General features: G+C 38.0%; 1 protein-coding gene across 1 annotated transcript in view; it reads left to right on the top strand.

The window, feature by feature from the left end:
• The window catches only part of CHP1 (calcineurin like EF-hand protein 1), a 51,001-nt gene that overhangs the window by 11,001 nt on the left and 18,893 nt on the right, over nt 1–21,107 (top strand). Inside the window, exons 3-4 of the mRNA XM_037834277.1 lie at nt 6,885–6,965; nt 10,682–10,809. Of these exons, the coding sequence (XP_037690205.1) occupies nt 6,885–6,965; nt 10,682–10,809 (209 nt within the window). The remainder of the gene's footprint in view (nt 1–6,884; nt 6,966–10,681; nt 10,810–21,107) is intronic.

The raw sequence follows: 21,107 nt of genomic DNA, 5'->3' as shown, positions 1-21,107 counted from the left end.
CTAAGCACAAGAAACATCTAGGTGCTTTTTAATACCACTTGAAAATAACCAGACTGGAAATGTCAATTTTTTTTCCTTCTGCTTCATTATTTTAATAATTCCTTTGATTAAGTCTTTGTAAATTCAGATTTAACTATTAAGTAAAGATATGGAATTCATATTAGTCCTGAGCCCTTTTCTTCTTTGTAGAAAGTGGATAATTTGTAAATGTCTGTTTGTTAATTTTCACTGTTTGCTGGAAAACAATGGCAAAGCATGTGTAGAAAGAGCTGTTTCTCCTTGGAAAGAGTGAAAACTTTCCAGGTCTCAGCTGGTATCACCTGCTCATTGAAAATCTAGGTAAGATTAGCTCAACCCCTAAAACCTCATTTCAAATTCTTTGGAAAGCCAGTGAACCAACTCATTCATTTGGTAGGTATTGAGTATCTTTAATGCTCTGTCAGTACTGGTTTCTACAGATTCTTGGTGGGAGAGTTGGTGGCATGAAGTGATGAGGTAATTTTTTATTTCATGATCACCTGGATCTATTTAATCTTTTGTACTCAGCTTTACAAAGCTCTAGTTCTTAACCTGTTCCTGTATCTCCACGATGTGGATTAAAATATAGGAGAAGTCCCAAGCCACCTTGTATATCGGAAGAAATTACACTATTGTACCACATTGCAAACAGCTATCTCATTAAAGTAAATCATTTTGTCAGAGTCACCCACTATCCAGTGGGATTTCTCACTAACTGGGTCTCCACATTCTGGCCATCCATCAAGATCATCCTCCCACCCTTCATCTCTTCTACTCTCCCCAGCCTCAGAGATTACCTGGTGAACTCTGAATTTTTCCATAGTGCTGAACAGTTCAGCTCATGCTAGCCTTTCCTGCCAAACTCAGCTCCAGGCCTGTTTTGACTTTTCCAGAACCCTCCAGGGTGCTCATTGGAATACAAGTTGCCTCTGATCTTCTGTTAACCTGTAACAGGCTCTGCCTTCTCAAGAAGACATTTGAGGTTATTAGGAGAAATAGTTTTCCTTCTACACTTTTTAATCACTCTTCTCTTCTAAGGTGCTCTATGTCTGCGGCCTGAAGCTAAATTCTGCAGAGTGAGAGGTGTGCTATAGTGTACAGTCCATGACGTTCTAGTTTCCTTTGTGGTGATCAGTCCCCATGGGAACATAAAGCAGAAACTTCAGATGGCTTTGATTATAATAGAGCCTCGGTAAAGCACTTTTTGAGATTTGCACCAAAGAATATTTTATAGAACACTAGTTTCTTGGTCTATTAATAGGTACTGTGTGGAAAAAAGAAAAAAAAATTATTGACTAAGTATTTTGCAAAAAGCTCAGTAAACAAGGTTAAACAAACTTCTTACAGGATTTCACTGCATCTTTAGAATGCACGGGTGAATTATGACTACAAGAGGGGAGTTTTATAAATAGTATTTGTCAAATTGATTTTCTGTTTGCTTTTAGAATCCCATTTGCTTTGGACCATCTCTTCAGACTGGTATTTCATAGAATATATACATACATACACACACACACACACACACACACACAAACAGTAACCTCACAAATTTCACCTTCAGATGCCGTTATTTTGGGTGAAATATTCCTACCACTGTGACTGAAATTGGTCTTTCTGTAAAGGAGCTGGGTCCTGTAAGTGGTCCTTTCTAGGTCATGTCTAGGTGAGAGCCTGGTCAACATCTGACATCAAAGATGTTTCATTTGTTCAAGTATCCCTTGCACTGACCTAATCTGTGGTGTTGGAAGTCAGGATAATAATTACCTTTGGGGGAAGGCAGCAGGTAGAGACAAAGGGAGGATGAATGGGGCTTCTAGGGGCTGGTAATAAAGTAATCGATCGGTTCCTTGATCTGTTTGCTGGTTGCACTCTTCACTTGGTGAAAACTCATCATGCCGATTGCTTGTGATTTGTTTATTTTTCTCTGTATGTTATACTTTAATAAAGGTTTACTTTAAAAAATATTTTCTGCATTGGGTCTTTGTCAGATAATGTTCTTTCTTAATTAATGCCAGGATGAAAACACTGGGTATTAAATCACATAGGTTAAGGAAGCAGTACAGGCCTATTACAGTCTGTGAGGAAGTTGTTACTGGGAAGTGCTCGTTGGTTGTGTTGTTTCATGTCATTTAAAACGAAATTTATCTAAATTTTAGGGGATTGTATCCTGAATGGTAGCCATTTATCTGTTCGAATACTGAGTGGAAATCAGAGCATTTTTGAGGTTCATTTTCTTGTTTGATTTTACCCAGAGAACAGATGATTTCTGTATCCTAGACAAGCACTTGCTTTATTGACAGTGGTATCAGTCATGTAAAGGGAGGTTTACAGATGAGAAGCATGATACCAATATACTTTTCATTCTTTTTATAAATAATTTTTTTTCTCTCTCTCTCTCCCTTTCTCCTCTTGTTGTTCTGAAATTTTACAAAGAAGTGCTTGTATGTGGGTTGTTTTTCATTATTCTTTCTCAGCATTAGGCAAACCTTTTCAGTCTAAAATGGGTCTTTAGCTGGGAAGTTTTCTTTATTTCCTCCCCTCTTCATTCTTTGTTGTTTATGGCATTTGTGTTGATTGGCTGTTGGATCAAATGACTCTTAACTTTTCTCCCATGTTCTGACTCTGTGACTATTTTGCTCTGCTTTCTGGGAGATATTCTTGAGTTTATTTTTCAATCCTTTTGGGTGAATTTTTTAGTCTACAATCATATTTTTAATTTCCAAGAACCTTTCTTGTTCTTTGACCACTGGGCTATCATGAAAGCATTTTATTTTTGCTTTACAGGTGCAAAAACGTATTGAATATCCATAGGGTTATTTATTAGAGTTTTCAGGACTCTCTTTGTTCATTTTGAGCCTTCTCTTTTGTGCTATATATTTTATCAAAATGTCTGGTGAACCTTGACAGGCCATTTATATTTATGGAAGAGACTGGGTGGATTACTGTATAAAGCTAGCATGGGTCCATTTGTGGTTGGTTTCCCAAGAGGTCTTCTCCTGTATGGGAGGGTTGACTTCAAGATCTGTGTAACATGAGCAGGGCCATTTAGGTTGGTAGAACTCACTTCAGGGCATGTAGTCAAGGTGTAAGGAGACAGATTTGCAATCCTCTTCCCCAAATAAGGGAGATGCATTCTGGGGCACTGATCTCCCCCACTTGTTTGGAGCCTTAACCCAGGTAGATTTTTTAGTTTCTTTCCATAGCAGCTCTCATACAGATGGTGTTGTATTCTTCAGATGGGCCCTGGCAGCACTGAGTAACTGACCCTTTCCTTAAACAGTTCTTTAATTAATTACCCTGAACACTGTATCCCATAGTTGCAGTTCTGATTTGGCATCTCTCTGAGAATCTTCAGGGCAGAATGTATCTCATCTCTGCTGCAGCCTTCTCCTGGGCCCTCTGCCCTGACATATTTGACACCACATTTGTACCTACTTTCTGACTTCCCGAATTTGTCAGAATCCCTCATCTACTTGTATACCCCCCTCTGGTTGCTTCTGTCATGGATATATTCCCATGTGTACATTTTTGCTGACATTTCAGTGGGTTTTAGAGATGAGAGGAGGTGAACATGTATATGCTATTAACATCCTTAATCAATGCAGCCTTGCAAATAAGCTGGTCTGGTCCTAGTATGCAAAAATAAACTTAAAACAATTAGCAAAGACTGGCTTTGGCACTTTACTTATTGGCACTTTTTGTGAAAAAAATTATATTATCAAAACAACAACTACCAAAATTAATCAGTTTAATTTAAAATATTGATTAAATGCTTTAGGTAATAGTAATTATTGTCAATTCAATGATAATAAATACATTGTACCATATGATTTACCTCCATTCTATACTTCAGTATGGAAAGCTTTGCTTTCTTAATTGAATGTGTGTTCCAATGGGTATATCCTATTTAGAGATTTTAATCTCCCCATTATGTATAAGTCATCTGAAGCATCAACTTCTGGGTGCTTGAAATATAAGCAGTTACCAGTGTAGTTGAATCTCCAGGTGGAAGAAGGGACTTGCAGAATGAAGGAGATCGAACGTAGTGTAGTGTAATGGCACTTCTGGTTTCTAAAGGTCTCTCAAACTCTGGTTTGTCAGAGCATCCTTTGCTCTTGAATGTCTGGAAAACCTCTCCTCTTTGGGAATATGTTGGCCACAAAAAAAGCCATAGTTCAGTTTTCAGACTTGCCTCCTACCAGTAATACAGCATCTTTTCTCAAAAAATCTTCGAGGAAGATTTTCCTAGGTATATTATGAGGTTTAATATAATGTATATTTTTATAAGTACATGCAAATCTACATTTCCAACAAATCTTGGCCTTGTGTTATGTGAGCCACTTGGGAGTTTTTATTCTTCTGTTTTAGGTGTGCCTTAGTGGACAAGGTTCAAAAGCTAAGTCTTGAGAAATTACCCAAATGCTCCCCATCCTACTATAGAACAACTAATAATGGTAAACTTTGCATATTGTTTAATAGTTTGTTATTTTTAACAGTATATAAAACAGTATATACTGTTAACAGTATATAACAATGATTTTTTTTATACTCTCATTTTAATTTTGATCCCCGTGGTCTGATGGCTAAAACTGCAATGTATATGCAATCCAAATTCTAAAAGTTGAGTTAAATAGTAGCAAATGGTTTAGGTCTTTATTGATGTTGGAAACCAAGACTAGATCTCTTATTGAGACCGAAAGGAGTTTAAGCTAGGTTGTGCACTCACCACTTAATACTAGACCTGATATTTAAACTTGCCCTTTTCTCAGCTAAAATTACCTAATCTTGTTAGATATTAAACTGAGGTATGTGGCCATGCAATTCAAATCAGCCTTAGTTCCCATTTAAAAGTGGCAGTATCATTTTTCTTAACTTCTGTCAAAATAGAGGAGCTATATTTTGGAGATAATGGACTTTGTAGTGTTGAGCAAATTATGTAATAAGAGCTTAGTACTAGTGTGTTGAATTAAATAGTCAGGACCTCAGTAATTTCCTTTACCTTTTATCATTTCAAGCAATCCTGTTATCTTATGAATGACTTCTTCTGGTTCATTCATTGATATAAAAATGATTACCCTAACTGATCAGAGCTTTGTGCTTAGTCCACGAGGTCAGTTTATACATAACTGAGTCACCAGATATGGTAGAGATGAGCTTATTGAATTAATTAAGCACCATGTAAATGTTAAAACACAAAAGGAACAGAGTGTGATAGACTCCTGGATAAAATAGGGACATTTCATGACCTTCTGTCTTCATTAGCACTTGATATGAAAGGGTGTGGGAGAATGTGTTTTATCTCTTCTGTTAGTAATCTTCTTGAAGGCTGTAATTGGATTTATTCAAGTTTATATTCCTTTTTTTTTTTTTTACTTTTTATTTAGAAATAATTTCAAACTTATGGAAAAGTTGCAAGAATACTATGAAGAAATCCCATATATCTGGTACCCAGATTCACCAGTTGTTAACATTTTGCTACATTTCCTTTATTATTCTCTCCCAGTCTGTGTGTGTGTCTATAATATTTTTCTAACTCATTTGAGAGTCAGTTGCATCTATCATGACTCCTTACCCTGAAATTCTTCAGTGTTTATTTCCTAGTAACAAGGATACTTTAATATCAAAATCAAGAAATTTAACATTTTAATACAGCACTATTATCTAATACACAGTCCATATTTCCAGTTTCACATATTGGCCCAATAATGTCCTTTATGGCAAATTTTCTAGTTCAAGATCCAGTCCAGGGTCATGCGTTGAGTTTAGTTGCATGTCTCTTTAGTCCCCTTTAATCTGAAACAATTCCTCTGCTGTTCTTTGCCCTTCATGACATGGATATTTTTGAAGAGTACAGCCCAGGTATATTATAAACAGCTTTATATTCTTGGTACAGAACATCAACCAAAGAACTTTTTAAAAAAAAACTTATTGAACATGTTTTGGGAGAGCACTTTTCTTTCAAAAAGTTTAATATGGGGAAGAAGTGTGGTTTATTAGAAAAAGAACATGTTCTTTGGATTTACAGACGTAGATTTTAGTCACAATTCTACCATTTACTAGCTGTGTGGCATTGGGCAAGTTACTTTATCTCATTTACTTTTGGTTTCCTGAGCTGTAGAGGGTATAGATAATACATTGGCATGAAGAAATGAGATAATGTATTTAAACAGAGTTAGAGTAGCACCTGATGTGTAGCAAAGAATGGTAAATGTTAATAATATTCACTTCCACATAACCTCCAAGTTATATGGGAATCAGTGGCTCTTGCCATGTTTGACGGTTGAATACTTCTCTAACTTTAGTTTTGTAGAAGGCAGTGGAGAACACACCAGAGTTGAAGCAAGGAAGTATGGAAATAAGTTTCGTGACACATTTTATTCTTTCCTTGGATATAAATTTACCTAAGAATTCCTTACATTTCATAGGTACTGTAGTTATGTTTACCAAGGGGATTTGGGACCCTCTGAAGTTTTGCCCCCAATTTTTGCTCTGTGGTGTTTGATATTTTCCATTTGTTGTACACTCTCCAAACTTTATAGCTAAGAACAAAATGGTAATGTTCAAGGAATCATTTACAGGGACAGCTTAGTATTTGCTTGTTATTCGGTTTATTGACGTAACATGGTGTGCTGAATTCACTGGAATGTGGCATAGTCAAATCTGGCTTCTTCTACTCCTGAGGTGGTGCAAGAAACACTTGGCAGCTACTAAAGTGCTATTCTTTGCAGTTATTTGGTGTAATTTGCCACACAAGTAAATTCCGGGAGGTAGCATTCTTGCTAAATTGTACCAGTTTCAGATTGAAGGAGTTCATGCTAAGGGCCAGTAGTCTCTAACTCAAGGTGATTCTCTCCTTGACTTGGCAGCCGGGAAGATTTTCAGCGGATTCCAGAACTTGCCATCAACCCATTGGGGGACCGGATCATCAATGCCTTTTTTCCAGAGGGGTGAGTCTCTGCAGTTTTTGGACTTCCTTCCTGGAACTGTGTCAGCCAGAATTAATTGCTAATATGGGATAATTCTATTGGATGGTTCATCACAAACCCTCATCCTCTCTGATTATCTTGGGCATCCCTGACTTTGTCATAGCTAGAGTATCTGTTCATTCTACCCCCTTCCCTGTTTTATGCCTCAAAAAGCATTATCAGCTCATGTTCCAAGTTCTGTATTTTATCTCTTGTTTATCCTTGATGTAAAACTAAGCTCTTTGAAGACTTTTATTGGTAATAATTTCAAACTTACAGAAAAGTTGCAAAAATAATGCAAAAAAACACCTGCACATCTTTTACCCAGATGCATCTTTTGTTACACTGTTAACATTATACCTCATTTGCTTTATCACTTGTGCATTCTCTCTCTTTCTCTCTCAGTGTTAGCCAATGAAAATATAACACAAGTTAATTATACGTTTTCTAATAGCTACACTAAAAAATAAAAACAAACAGGTTAAATTTCCAGGTTATTAACTTTGGAAAGAGATACTTCATTTAACCCAACATATCCAAAATACTATCATTTCAATATGTAATCGATATTAAAATATTACTAATGAGATATTTTACATTCTTTTTTCATATTAAGTCTTTGCTATCCATTGTGTATTTTACACATACAGCACATATCAACTCAGACTAGCCATATTTCAAGCACTCAGTTGTCCCATATTACTAATGGCTACCATATTGAATAGTACAGGGCTCTCTCGAAAGAAAGATGAGAGGTAGACAGACATGCTCACATAATTGTTATCTGTGTGTATACATACATACACATGTATATATGTAAATATGTGTACACACTTACATATATAAATAGATACACACACATTCACGTAATTGTTTTCCTGAGCCATTTGAGAGTAAGTTGCATAATCATGGCCCTTTACCCCTAAATACTTCAGTGCATATTTGCTAAGAATAAGAATATTTCTTTTCATGTCCATGATACGGTTATCAACTTCAGTAAATTTAACGTCAGTATAATACTTGTGTCTAATCTATTATTCTTTTTTTTTATTAATCTATTATCTTTTTTATTCCTTTTTTGTCAGTTTATCTGATAATGTCCATTATAGTATTTCTTCACCTCCAGTTCAGGATCCTTAGTTGACTTGTCTCTTTAGCCTCCTTTAATCTGGAACGTTTCCATAGTCTTGTTTTTTTTTTTTTGTCTTTTTTACAACAATGACTTTTTTTAAGAATACAATTCCCCACATCACATACACACACACACACTTTTAAAAACAGAATGTTCCTTAATTTGGGTTTGTCTAATACAAAACTAAGCATTTAATATGCATTACTCCCTAACACACTGCCTTATATAAAAGTACTGAGTAAATATATATTGGTTTGATCAGGTACCTTTTCATGAATAAAGCTTATCGTAGAATCTTGTTTTAAGTAATCCCCTAAACAGTCTCTTCCTGGTTCCATGTGAATTGTCTGTTATATAACATAAAGGACTTAAGTTTAGAAAGTTTTATGGGTTCCAGCTCTTAATAATGAGACTAAGTAACATTGAGGACACTATCAGATGAAATGCCTGGAGAGGAACTTTTAAAACTTTGAATTGAGAGCAGCAGAATTTGCAAGTCGTGAACAAGTTGGGCACTTGGTAAATCTGAGTGACGTAAAGTCAGTGGGGAAAGACTGGTAGCCAGTTTATGTAAGACAGGAATCGAATCAGACTGAGTCCTGCTGTTCTCAGATTTATGTTGACGATGATTAAATCCTCCTACCCTCCCTCATTTCCCCCTTTCTCTTTCCCTGAACTGTCCTGTTTGTTTCAGGTATGGTTTCTGTTCTGTATTCTTGCCTTTTTTGTTTCCTCTTTTCGTTTCTACAGAACATTGAAACATGTCCAGAGATTATTTTCACAGCTATGCTTTGTATCCAAACCTTTTGCAATGAAAACTAAACCCAGTAGTGTCACTTTGCCAACTTTTTTTTGGGGGGTGGGGTTCCTTGGTCACCACTGATTACTTGAAGAAGCTGCTTGTGGAAAGCTGTTTTTTAAGGCTAAGCCACATTTACTCTGACTGCAATATTGCCTGCCATCCTATCCACTGATCTAAGGAAACTAGGTGGGGTATGTATGAGGAAGCAGAGAACTAGGCTGGGCTGCACTGCTAAGCTCTTAGCAAAGCTGCACCACTGCTTCTTGCTATAATCAGATTCAGATACTTGGCTTCTTGGTTTTTGTTATTCCTCTAGGCTTTTGTGGATAGAATTTTTCTTTTTTTAAAAAGAATGAAATTTGAAAGAGGATTATTGGTATTTAGTCCCCTTTGACCTAGAGACATTATGCCAGTAATATATATACTCATTAACCTGTATGTTCTGGCGTGTGACTCAAATCTTATTCCATATTACTTGATTCCTCAGATCTTACATACCTTTTTGATCAGATGTTGTTCCATTAGCAGTATAACTGCCTTTAAGAACTAAAGGTCATTCTTTTGATTACAGTAGGCGCATCAGCCTTTAATCTCTACCTTTAGAATATCTCTGAACTCTGTGTCTACCAGACAGTTCAGAGACCCCACAAACCACATCTATTCAACAGGACACAAAAAAGCCTGAGATTTATTTCTAGGTAGCCTTGGTAATTAGGCAACCTGTTGTTTCCATCACTGACTTAGAAAAATAACTAATTATGTCATTTAATACATTCTTTTTTTATATTAAAAACAAGATTCTTCATTTGTTTTGAGAATTTTTTTCTTAAGGTTACTCATTAGCCTGTGCCATCATAAAAATGTTTTCTCTGATTTTAACTTCCAAGAAAACTTTATACACAAAGGTGTTTTTCAGAACGTTATTTATAATCATGAAAAATGAGAAAAAAATCCAGTTATCCAATATGGACAATCTAAATATCCATATTCAATTAAGAGGAAATAATAAAATTATGATACCTCCACACAATCGATTATTATGCAGACATTTAAAATGTTTTGAAACATTTATAATGATTGGAGAAATGCTTAAAATTAGAAAGAAAATTATACAAAATTACATATGTAGTAAGTTCACAATTAAAAAATCATGGAAAGATTACTGGAAGAAAATACATTCATATTAACAGGGACTGTAATTGGATAACTAAAGGTGGTATTTTTCTTTTTTCCAAGTTTTCAGTAATGTGTTTATTACTTTTATAACAAAATAAAATTTATTTAAAAGCAGCTTTTCTGTACTATGCCTTCACTTTAAAATGTCACTAGGTGTACCTCACTGCAGGGGAGACTTGGAAGCTGGATGAGGAATCAGTGAGTTGAAAGGACTCTACTAGTTGCTCTCTGCTGAGTCAGAAGCAGTGAGTTCAGTTACTGGCTCTCTTAATGGTGAAGCCCTGGAACTAAATTCAGATCCTTTCTGGGGAAAGATATATAAGTAAATTCAACAGGTAACTGACACTGGTAAGTCCTGTTACTTCTCTAACCTGTTTAATCATCTGTAAAGTGGGGACTACCTTAGTGTTTGGTGTAAGCTTTAAATGAGGATGTTTTATGAGCCCTATAGTGCCTTACAAATGGAAAGAGACTTCATTAAAAGGACTTTCAGGCTACTATAGCTAAAGCTGTTGGCAATATATTGACTTCATAAGCAATAACGACCCTGATTGATATGGTGTTTTGTCTCTTATATTTCCCAATCAGAGAGGACCAGGTAAACTTCCGTGGATTCATGAGAACTTTGGCTCATTTCCGACCCGTTGAGGATAATGAAAAAAGCAAAGATGTGAATGGACCAGAACCACTCAACAGCCGAAGCAACAAACTGCACTGTAAGGAGAAACAGTCTTCTGGTTTAAAATATTTGTTTTTCATTTCTGATAAATCACGTGTTTACTCATTCATTAACTGAATAAGCATTTATAATAGCAGAGTGATTAAGAGCTGAGGCTCTGGAGCCAGGCTACCACTTTTTGGCCATGTGACTTCAGGAAAGTTATTTAAAATCTTTAGGCTTCAATTTTCTTATCTGTAAAATGGGATGCCTTAGAATTAAATGAATTAATATATGTTAAGTGCTTCAAACAATGCTTGGCATATACTAAGTACTCAATAAATGTTAACTTCTGTTATTGTCGTTATAGTTCATTGAACGCTTACAGTGTGCCGTGCACTGTGGTAGGTGCTAAAGTGACAGCAGTGAACAAAACCCAGTCCCAACCCATAACGAATGATGGCAATCCTCAGCCCACCTTAGAGTTTGATATACTCTGGATGTGACTTAAGTGGTGGACAGCTGGATTGGTGCAAGATTTGATTTTTGTCCCCATGCCCTTTGCTTCCTTTCCTTGGATACTTGTTATATTTCCCTTCTGCCCTGGTTGGTTCATGTAGGACATTGCCCGATCCCTTACAACACTCCTCTAGAAAACTGAAGTTGAATTTCACTTTTTGTTCAAAGCAAACTGAAAGTATATTAAACTGATTGAACCCAAGCTTCTCTTACAGGGGTGCACAGTAGTATACAGAAAGCTGTGTGAAGCCACAGAATAAATGTGGCCTACCAAGTTTTTACTTGATGATTTAGAAAAAAGTAAAATAAAAAATATGAATAAAGAAACAAAGAATATTTAAACAAATAAAGATAAAATATAGAATGTAATGCAAAATTTACATATATTTACATACATGAGACTTAAACTTTTAGTTTGTGGCCTTTGGACTGTACCCCCAGATCTTCCTAGTTATAGGGACATGTGTTCACACTTCTCTGTTGATTCTTAAAGTGAAGAATTTGAGAAGTACTGAAGTAAGTATTGTTATATAAGACAGAAGATTTTTGAACCAAAATACAAGAATACTGCTCATCCTTACTATTCTGGTTTGCTAACTGCTGAAATGCAATATAGCAAAAATAGATTGGCTTTTTCAATGGGGATTTATTAGGTTGCAATTTACAGTTCTAAGGCCCTGAAAATGTCTAAATTAAGGCATCAAGAGGTAGATACTTTCTCTGAGGAAAGGCCAGTGGCATCCAGGGTTTCTCTATCATATTGGAAAGCACATGGTTGGCTCTGCTGAACCTTCTTTCCCAGGTTTAGCCTCAGGTTTCAGTGGCTTTTTCCAAAATGTCTCTGGGCTTCTGTCTCAGCTTCTGTGGGTCCTTGCTTGCTTCTCCCAGGGGCACACCCTGGATTACATATCTTAGCTTCTCTCCAAAATGTCTCTTAGCCTCTCTAAGTTCTTTCCTTGTGAGCTCTCTTAATGAACTCCAGTAAAGGATTAAGACCCACCTTGAATGGGTGGGGTCACATCTCCATGGGAACAATCTAATCAAAAGATCCCACCCACAATAGGTCTGCCCCTACAAAATTGCACTAAAAGAATGTGGCCTTTTATGGGGTACATAGCAGATCCAAACCAGCACACTTACCACAAGATCTTGTACTTTGATTAAAAGCAGAAGATTCAAGTACAGTTAGAGCTGAATATAGAAGAAAATAGAACTCTAAGGAATTGTCCTCAAATTTATCGAATAATTTATGTTTATTAGTGAATTCCAGTTTCTTTTTTCAAGAATACTGCTTGAGGCAAAGCCTTGTGTCTAAAGTTTTCCTAAGAGTTTTAATACATCTGCATATTGCCTTATTCCAGCATTAGTTTGGTAGAAACTTAGTATCTGTTCCAGTTTGCTAATGCTGCCGTTATGCAAAATACCAGAAATGGAGTGGCTTTTATAAAGGGGATCTATTGGGTCAAAAATTTGCAGTTCTAAGACCATAGAAGTGTCCAGACTAAGATATCAACAAGATGATACCTTTACTGAAGAACAGCTGTTGGCACCCAGAACACCTCTGTCGGCTGGGAAGGCACGCGGCTGGCGTCTGCTGGTCCTTTGCTCCTGGGTTGTGTTTCAAAATGGCTTTCTCCAGAATGTCTCAGGGCTTCTGTCTTCGCTCCAAGCATCTCTAAACGTGTCTCTCTGCTCTGGCTTGGAGCTCTCTTAAGTAGTCCAGTGAATTAATCAAGACCCACCCTGAATGGGTGGGGTCCACACCTCCATGGAAATAATTTAATCAGCGGTTCCATCCTAATCAACAGACTAAGATTACATTAAAGAATATGGCTTTTCAGAGGGACATAATAGATCCAAACTGGCACACTATCCAGTGCTGTTGGTCTAAAAGTTGATCAATAATTGATAAAATCAGCTATAGCATAGAAACCTAGAAAAGGATACCTGCTTTAACATTTTATTTTTCTCTAAAATATTTGAAAACATATACACTTGCCAGTCTTTTGATGTAGGGCCAAAGGTTTTTTTGGTTTGGTTTTGTTTTAGTATAGGTCTGCTGCTGGGAGTTGTGTGCCTTTCTTGTATAAAGCACATCTATAATGTATATCTAAGGTTTCTAGTTGCAGTTTCTTTTAAGTGGAAAGAGAACTTAAAGTTACTTGTAGAGCATTCTGAGAATAGAATCCTTCTAGGTGTTTCATTTTTTCCTCAATCTGTTACAGTTTTCTTCCCCACCTGCGTTTGCAGCAGTTGTTTTTTTTTCATGACTTAATTTGTATTCTTTCAGAAGTAGTCAGTCTAATTTTTATAGAAACAATAACTTTGTTTTCACATTCATGTTTCATTTTTTAATTAGTGTTTTATAAAAAGTGCAAATAGCATAATCAGTTTTTAGGACCGTTGACACCTGAATCTTGGCAAGCGTCCAGCCCAGTGGGTGAGCGTGGATACTCTAGAGTAGCACATTAGCTGCAAGGGTTCAGAATGTGGCCACATCAGTTGGAATGATTTGCAGAGGTGATAAAGAGCATCTGGGAATCCAATGAGTTGGTTAAGTGGAAAATGGTTAAAAGACATTCTACTCTGTTTGAAACTATGCTTGCTTTTCTAATCCCAGGATTAGAAGAGACTAAAGTTCATCAGATCTAACTGATGACCTTTAAAAAAGTAGTACCTACATTCCCTCTACAGCATGATTCTACTTTTTTTGAGCCATGAACTCCTTTGGCAGTATGGTGAATCCTATCAACCCCATCTCAGAATTTTGTGTTTTTTTAAATACTAGAAGTGTTTTTTTAATGCATTTTTTATTGTGAACTCTAACATATATACGTAACAGTGATAACTTCAAAGTATGATTTAACAAGTATTTAGAAAGCAAATTTCAAGGAATGTCATGGGTCACAGTTCCACACTTCAGCTATTTTCATTATTGTAAAATATAACATACATACAGAAAGGTTTTGACCTTCAATGTATAGCTCAACAGGCAGTTATATAGGTAATCTAAAAAATTGTTATGGGTTACAGTTCCACAGTTTCAGTTGTTATGTTATGGTGAAATATAGGGTATATACAGAAAGGTAAAGACATTCAACGCACAATTCAGTGAGTAGCTGTAGAGCGACTTTCAAAGAATGTTGTGGGTTACAGTTCCACCATGTCATTTACCTCCTTCCAGCTATTCCAACACCCCAGCATCTAAAAATATATATATACTTATATAAAGTTTCAGTAATCATAGACCTTTGTTAAATCTTATCTTGTTTGTTGCTACTCCTTCCTCTCACTTAATCTCTTTCTCCATTTTCAGGGGTGTCTAGGCAGTGACCACCCTGACTTGTTCATATTGAAAGGGGGTGTCAACACTATGGGGAGAGGGGCTGCATCTGATTGTTGATCTTTAAGAGGCTGTTGCCTCTGGGTTTTAGAACTTGTCTGGTATAGGAACACTCTAGTGGATTTAAGTTTCTGAGAGATAAAACTTAGTAATCTTTTATAGGATCTCAGGTAGGGACCTAGGTATTTAGGGACTACTTTTTGTTAAGGACATGGCATACTGTGGCCTTTTGGGATGTCTAGCTGGAGCTTGCATAAGAGAAACCTCCAGGATAGCCTCTTGACTCTATTTGGGATCTCTCAGCCACTGTCACCTCAGCTTGTTACCTTTCTTTTTCCCCCTTTTGGTCAAGTAGGTGTTTTCAATCCCTTGCTGCCAGGGCCAGGCTCATTCCTGGAAGTCACATAGAATAATGTTCTTTTACACATAAAATGAAATATGTAGGATTATAAAGGAAACTAATTATATTGAAATACAATTAACAAAATATTAAGATAGATGAATGACACAGAAATATCTGTTCTTTATTATACATTAAAAAACAAGATGTAGCATTAGGACAAAGAACTATCATAATTTTGAAACAATGATGAGCACAAATGATAAATTGAGATATCTGCAGCAAATGTAATGTGAAATGAAAATGTCTGATTTCTACTGGTGTCAGAGTCACAGGTACTGCTGTGGCTTGTTGCCTACATTCATAAATGAAGGAAATGCCAAATTTTAGTAGAGACTGTGAGAAAAATATATGTTTTTCCTTTCCACATTCACATACTTCTTTGTCTGTAGACCCTGAGTTAGGAAGCTCTGTTCTACAAGATCCCTTTCTATTCTTAAACAAACACCTCTAGGAACAGGGAATTTATTACCTTTTCTGAGGCAGCCCTATCCAAATGTGAGCATCTCTTTTAGAAAAACTCCTTTGTTTTGAACTGAAATGTCTCCCTGATCCTCATTGCATAAATTCTTTTCTATATAACAGGCTTCCTTATATTTGGAGATAAATCTTTAAACCATTGTCTGTCTTTCTTCTCACTTTATTCCCAGTTCTTTAAAATCTTCCTTATGATAATGATGTGTGTTTTTCAGTTCCCTTAAACGTCTCATTACTTCTGTTAAATGTGCTTTAGGTATCCCTTGGCTTCAGAGTGAAATATGATTCCCAAGTTATGTTCTCCAGTACAGAGGAGGATTACTGCTATTTTCATCGACATGGTATAGTTCTGTTGATATTACATTACATTGTGGCTGGGGGTGGGCTTTACAGGGCAGGAAGTAACAGTGTATAGGTTTGCTTCATTTGGGGTTCATCCCTTCGATCTTGTTTATATGTGTTGCTGGACGCTAAATGCAAGACTCTGGTTTATCCCTATAACATTTATTTTGCTAGATGAGTCCAACTTTTTTCAAGATCCTGTTTGGTTCCAATGCTGTCATCTCTTGTATTCAATATGCTTCTCAATTTCCAGTCAGCCAGAGACTCGATATATTTGCCTATTTATTACAACCTCTTTGAGGAATCATTAATGAATAGTAGAACAACAAAAAGCTTAAAGAGCCCTGCACCATGACATCGGGAACTTTTTTCTGGTTTGATACAAATTCATACATTTTGCGTATTCCAAGCTGTTCTCTTGTAACAACAAAATATCAAGGAAGATGTTATCAAAATGTCTTCCTAAAATCTTTTTTATACCAACAAATACCATGGAAGAAATATGCAAAGAGAAACATATGAGTTTACCAGTTGCTATCCCAATGTGATGATGTGATGTTTTTTCTTTTTTTTCTTTTGAAATAGAGACTCACAGGAAGTTGCAAAAAAAATTGTGCAGGAAGGCCCCATATAGCCTTCATCAAGCCTCCCCAGTGGTAACATTTTGCATAACTATTACGTACTACCAAAATAGGAAATTAACATTGGTACAATCTGCAGAGAATACCCAGATTTCACTATTTTACAAGCACCATTTATGTGTGTGTGTGTGTGTATAGTTCTATACAGTCATCACCCATGCAGCTTCATGTAACTATCACAAACTACATAACTGTTCCATTGCCACAGGTCTCCCTTGTACTACTTTAGAGCCACAGCTCTGGCTCTAGTCTCTGAAAACCACTAATCTGTTCTCCAACTTTCTAATTTTATTTCAAGAATGTTATATAAATGGACTCATGAGGTATATAACCTTCTGAAATTGGCTTTTTTCACTCAGCATAATTCTCTTGAGATCCATCCAAGTCATTGTGTGTCTCAATATTTCATTCTGTTTTATTGCAGATTGGTGGTATATGGATGTACCACACTTTGTTTAACCATTTACCCATTGAAGGATTCTGGTTGTTTCCACTTTTGGCTATTATAAATAGAACTGCTATGAAGATTTCATACGTAGGTTCTTACGTGAACATAGGTTTTCATTTCTGTCAAATTCGCAAGAGTATAATTGCTGGGTCCTATGTTAAGTACATGTTTAGTTTTAAAAGAAACAGCTAAGATCTAAATAAATGGAGAGACATGCCATGTTTGTGTATTGGAAGAATCAACATAATAAAGAGGGCAGTTCTCCCCAGATTGATATACAAGTTTAACACAATGTCTATCAAAATTTCAGCAAGGCTTTTTGTAAACTGTGATGGTTGGGTTCATGTGTCAACTTGGCTAGGTGGCCTAGCTGTCTGGTCAAGCGGGCACTGGCCTGACAATTCCTGTGAGGCTATTTGAGGCTGGTTGGTTTGTCGGATCATCAGTCAATTGACTGCAGCTGACTGATGACTCATCAAGGGGTGTGCTTCCACAGTGAGAGAATGCAATTGGCTGGATTTGGTCCGGGTGATCAGTTGGAGGCTTATAAGCCGGACGGTTAGAGAACCTTCACTTCTTCAGCTGCTCAGTGAAGGTTTTCCTGGGGAGCTCGTCGAAGTTGCCAGTTCGTTTCCTGAGGAGTTCGTCAAAGTTGTCGGTTCGTTTCCTGAGGAGTTCTTCAAAGTTGACGGTTCGTTTCCTGAGGAGTTCGTCAAAGTTGTCGGTTCGTTTCCCGAGGAGTTCGTCGGACGTCTTCCTTGGAGTTGACAGCTTGTTGACGGCTCTGCAGAATTTGGACTCGTGCGCTCCCGCAGTTGCGTGAGTCACTTTTACAATTTGATAATAAGAGACATCTCTCATTGATTCTGTTTCCAAGGAGAACCCTAACTAATACAACTTGGTACCGAGAGTGGTTCTTGAGAAACGGAATCTTAAAATGGGCTTTTACAACTTGTTTTCTACTCTGATTAGATTCAGAGGCACTAATGACTCTATTTCCAATAATCAAGAGGGTACTAAGAGTCCATGGCAGGAGTTGGCAAAGGAAATACGTAAAATAGCACCATTTGATTCTCCTAATTGTGCTCTAGTACGAAGCAAGGCTCTGGGTGACAGCGTTTTTGACACTTTCACGGAGTTTTGCAGTATTAAGAAGTATAATGATGTTGGCTGGCTGCTCTTAGATACTTTGGATACAGTTGTAAGAGAAAGGGATGAGCTAAAGGCTTCAAATTCAAAACTTGAATGCCGTATGACAGATGTAAAGGGTTCCATCTGTGCCCTGAAAGAAAATCTTATTTCCTGTGCCCGCAGACTGGAGGTTTCTGAAAATCATACGCAGTCTCTTATTGTGCGAGTAGCACATTTACAGCGTAAACTAAAATCTCAACCTCTCAGGGTGTCTGCTGTTAAAGTAAAGGCATTGATTGGAAAAGAATGGGACCCAGAAACTTGGGATGGAGACATATGGATTGATAATAATGACAGTGAGGACATTGGAACCCTGGATTCTGCTGGGTCATTGTTAGATTTACCTATAGAGGGCTGTCCTGGGGAAACAGCTTCTCTGCCTCCAGTCTGACCTAAGGAGCCTGCCACGCAACTCCCACCTAAGGAGATTGACCCTTCAATGCCTGCTAATCTTGTAATCACCTCCCCTGAGGAAGCAGCCCTCACTCTTTTGTCTGGAGAGACTAATCCTGTTTTAAGAGATGAAAATGCAACAGAGTGCCCTGAGGTGAATGGCTTGAGAGATAATTCTAACTCTTTTCATGACCCACCCCCACCACCAGTTTTTGCTTCAAGACCTATAACTAGGCTCAAGTCCCAACAAGCCCCAAAGGGTGAGGTACGAAGTGTGACCCATGAGGAAGTACGGTATACTCCAAAAGAACTGTATGAGTTTTCCAACTTATACAGACAGAAACCAGGGGAATATGTGTGGGAATGGATATTGAGAGTGTGGGATAATGGTGGAAGGAATATAAGGTTGGATCAGGCTGAATTTACTGATATGGGCCCACTAAGCAGAGATTCTGCATTCAATGTTGTAGCTCGAGGGGTTAGAAAGGGTGTTAACAGTTTGTTTGGGTGGCTGGCTGAAACATGGATCAAAAGGTGGCCGGCATTACCAGAAGTTGAAATGCCAGAACTGCCCTGGTATAATGTGGAGGAGGGGATTCAAAGGCTTAGAGAGATTGGAATGTTAGAGTGGATTTATCATGGAAAACCTGCTCACACAGCCCTGGAATGTCCAGAGGACACACCTTTTACCAGGACTGTAAGGAATAAATTTGTGAAACTAGCTCCATCATCCCTGAAGAGCTCTGTAGTCGCCCTTCTCTGTAGGTCAGATATTACTGTAAGAACTGCTGTCACTGAACTGGAATCCTTAAACACAATGGGGATAATCGGGTCCCGAGTCCGCAGAAGCCAAGTGGCTGCAGTTAATCACCACAGACAAGGTGGACAGGGCTACCATAATGGAAAACAGGCTCAAAGCAGCAATCAAAATAATATGACTCGCAGAGACTTATGGTGTTGGCTAGTGGATCATGGAGTACCAAGTAGTAAAATAGATGGGCAATCGACTAAATTCTTGTTTGAACTATATAAGCAGAAGAATTCTAGGCCACGTGAACAAAAATCTCCCTTGAATTACAAAAACAGAGAGTCACGGCCCCTTAATCAATTCCCAGACTTGAGACAGTTTACAGATCCAGAGCCTCTTGAATGAAGGGAAGGCCGGGTACCCTTGGAGAAGGACCCTGTCACACTGCCAAAAATTTACACTGTTAATCTTCCTCCCATTCTTCCCCAGGGGGACCTACGGCCTTTTACCAGGGTGACTGTGCATTGGGGAAAAGGAAATGATCAGATATTTCGTGGATTATTAGACACTGGGTCAGAAGTGACATTAATTCCCGGAGACCCAAAACGTCACTCTGGTCCATCAGTCAGAGTTGGGGCTTATGGAGGTCAGATGATTGATGGAGTTTTAGCCCAGGTCCGTCTCACAGTGGGTCCAGTGGGTCCCCGGACCCATTCTGTGGTTATTTCCCCAGTGCCAGAATGCATAATTGGAATAGACATACTCAGCAACTGGCAGAATCCTCACATTGGTTCCCTGACTCCTGGAGTGAGGGCTATTATGGTGGGAAAGGCCAAGTGGAAGCCACTAGAGCTGCCTCTGCCTAGCAAAGTAGTGAACCAGAAGCAATACCGGATTCCTAGAGGGATTGCAGAGATTAATGCCACTCTTAAGGACTTGAAGGATGCAGGGGTGGTGATTCCCACCACATCCCCATTCAACTCTCGTATTTGGCCTGTGCAGAAAACAGATGGGTCTTGGAGGATGACTGTGGATTATCGTAAGCTTAACCAGGTGGTGACTCCAATTGCAGCTGCTGTCCCAGATGTGGTATCATTGCTTGAGCAAATCAACACATCCCCTGGTACCTGGTATGCAGCTATTGATCTGGCAAATGCTTTTTTCTCAATTGCTGTCAGCAAGGACCACCAGAAACAGTTTGCATTTAGCTGGCAAGGCCAGCAGTTTACATTCACCGTGCTACCTCAGGGTTATATCAACTCTCCAGCCCTATGTCATAATATTGTCCGCAGGGATCTTGATCAATTCTCCCTCCCACAAGACATCACACTGGTCCATTATATTGATGATATCATGTTGATTGGACCTAGTGAGCAAGAAGTAGCAACTACTCTAGATTTGTTGGTAAGGTATTTGCGTGGCAGAGGATGGGAGATAAATCCAACAAAAATACAAAGCCCTTCCACCTCAGTAAAATTTCTAGGTGTTCAGTGGTGTGGGGCCTGTCGAGATATTCCTTCTAAGGTGAAGGATAAGCTGCTGCATCTGGCCCCTCCTACAACCAAAAAAGAGGCACAACGTTTAGTTGGCCTCTTTGGGTTTTGGAGACAACATATTCCTCATTTAGGTGTGCTACTCCGGCCTATTTACCGAGTGACTAGAAAAGCTTCTAGTTTTGAGTGGGGACCGGAGCAAGATGAGGCTCTGCAACAGGTCCAGGCTGCTGTGCAAGCTGCTCTGCCACTTGGACCATATGATCCAGCTGATCCAATGGTGCTGGAAGTGTCAGTGGCAAATAGAGATGCTGTTTGGAGCCTTTGGCAGGCTCCTATAGGAGAATCACAACACAGGCCC

Source organism: Choloepus didactylus, chromosome 4 (assembly GCF_015220235.1).
Source record: "Choloepus didactylus isolate mChoDid1 chromosome 4, mChoDid1.pri, whole genome shotgun sequence".
NCBI classification, from domain to species: Eukaryota; Metazoa; Chordata; class Mammalia; order Pilosa; family Megalonychidae; genus Choloepus; species Choloepus didactylus.
Note: the sequence above shows the minus strand (reverse complement) of the source record. Positions and strands in the feature narration are given on the sequence as shown.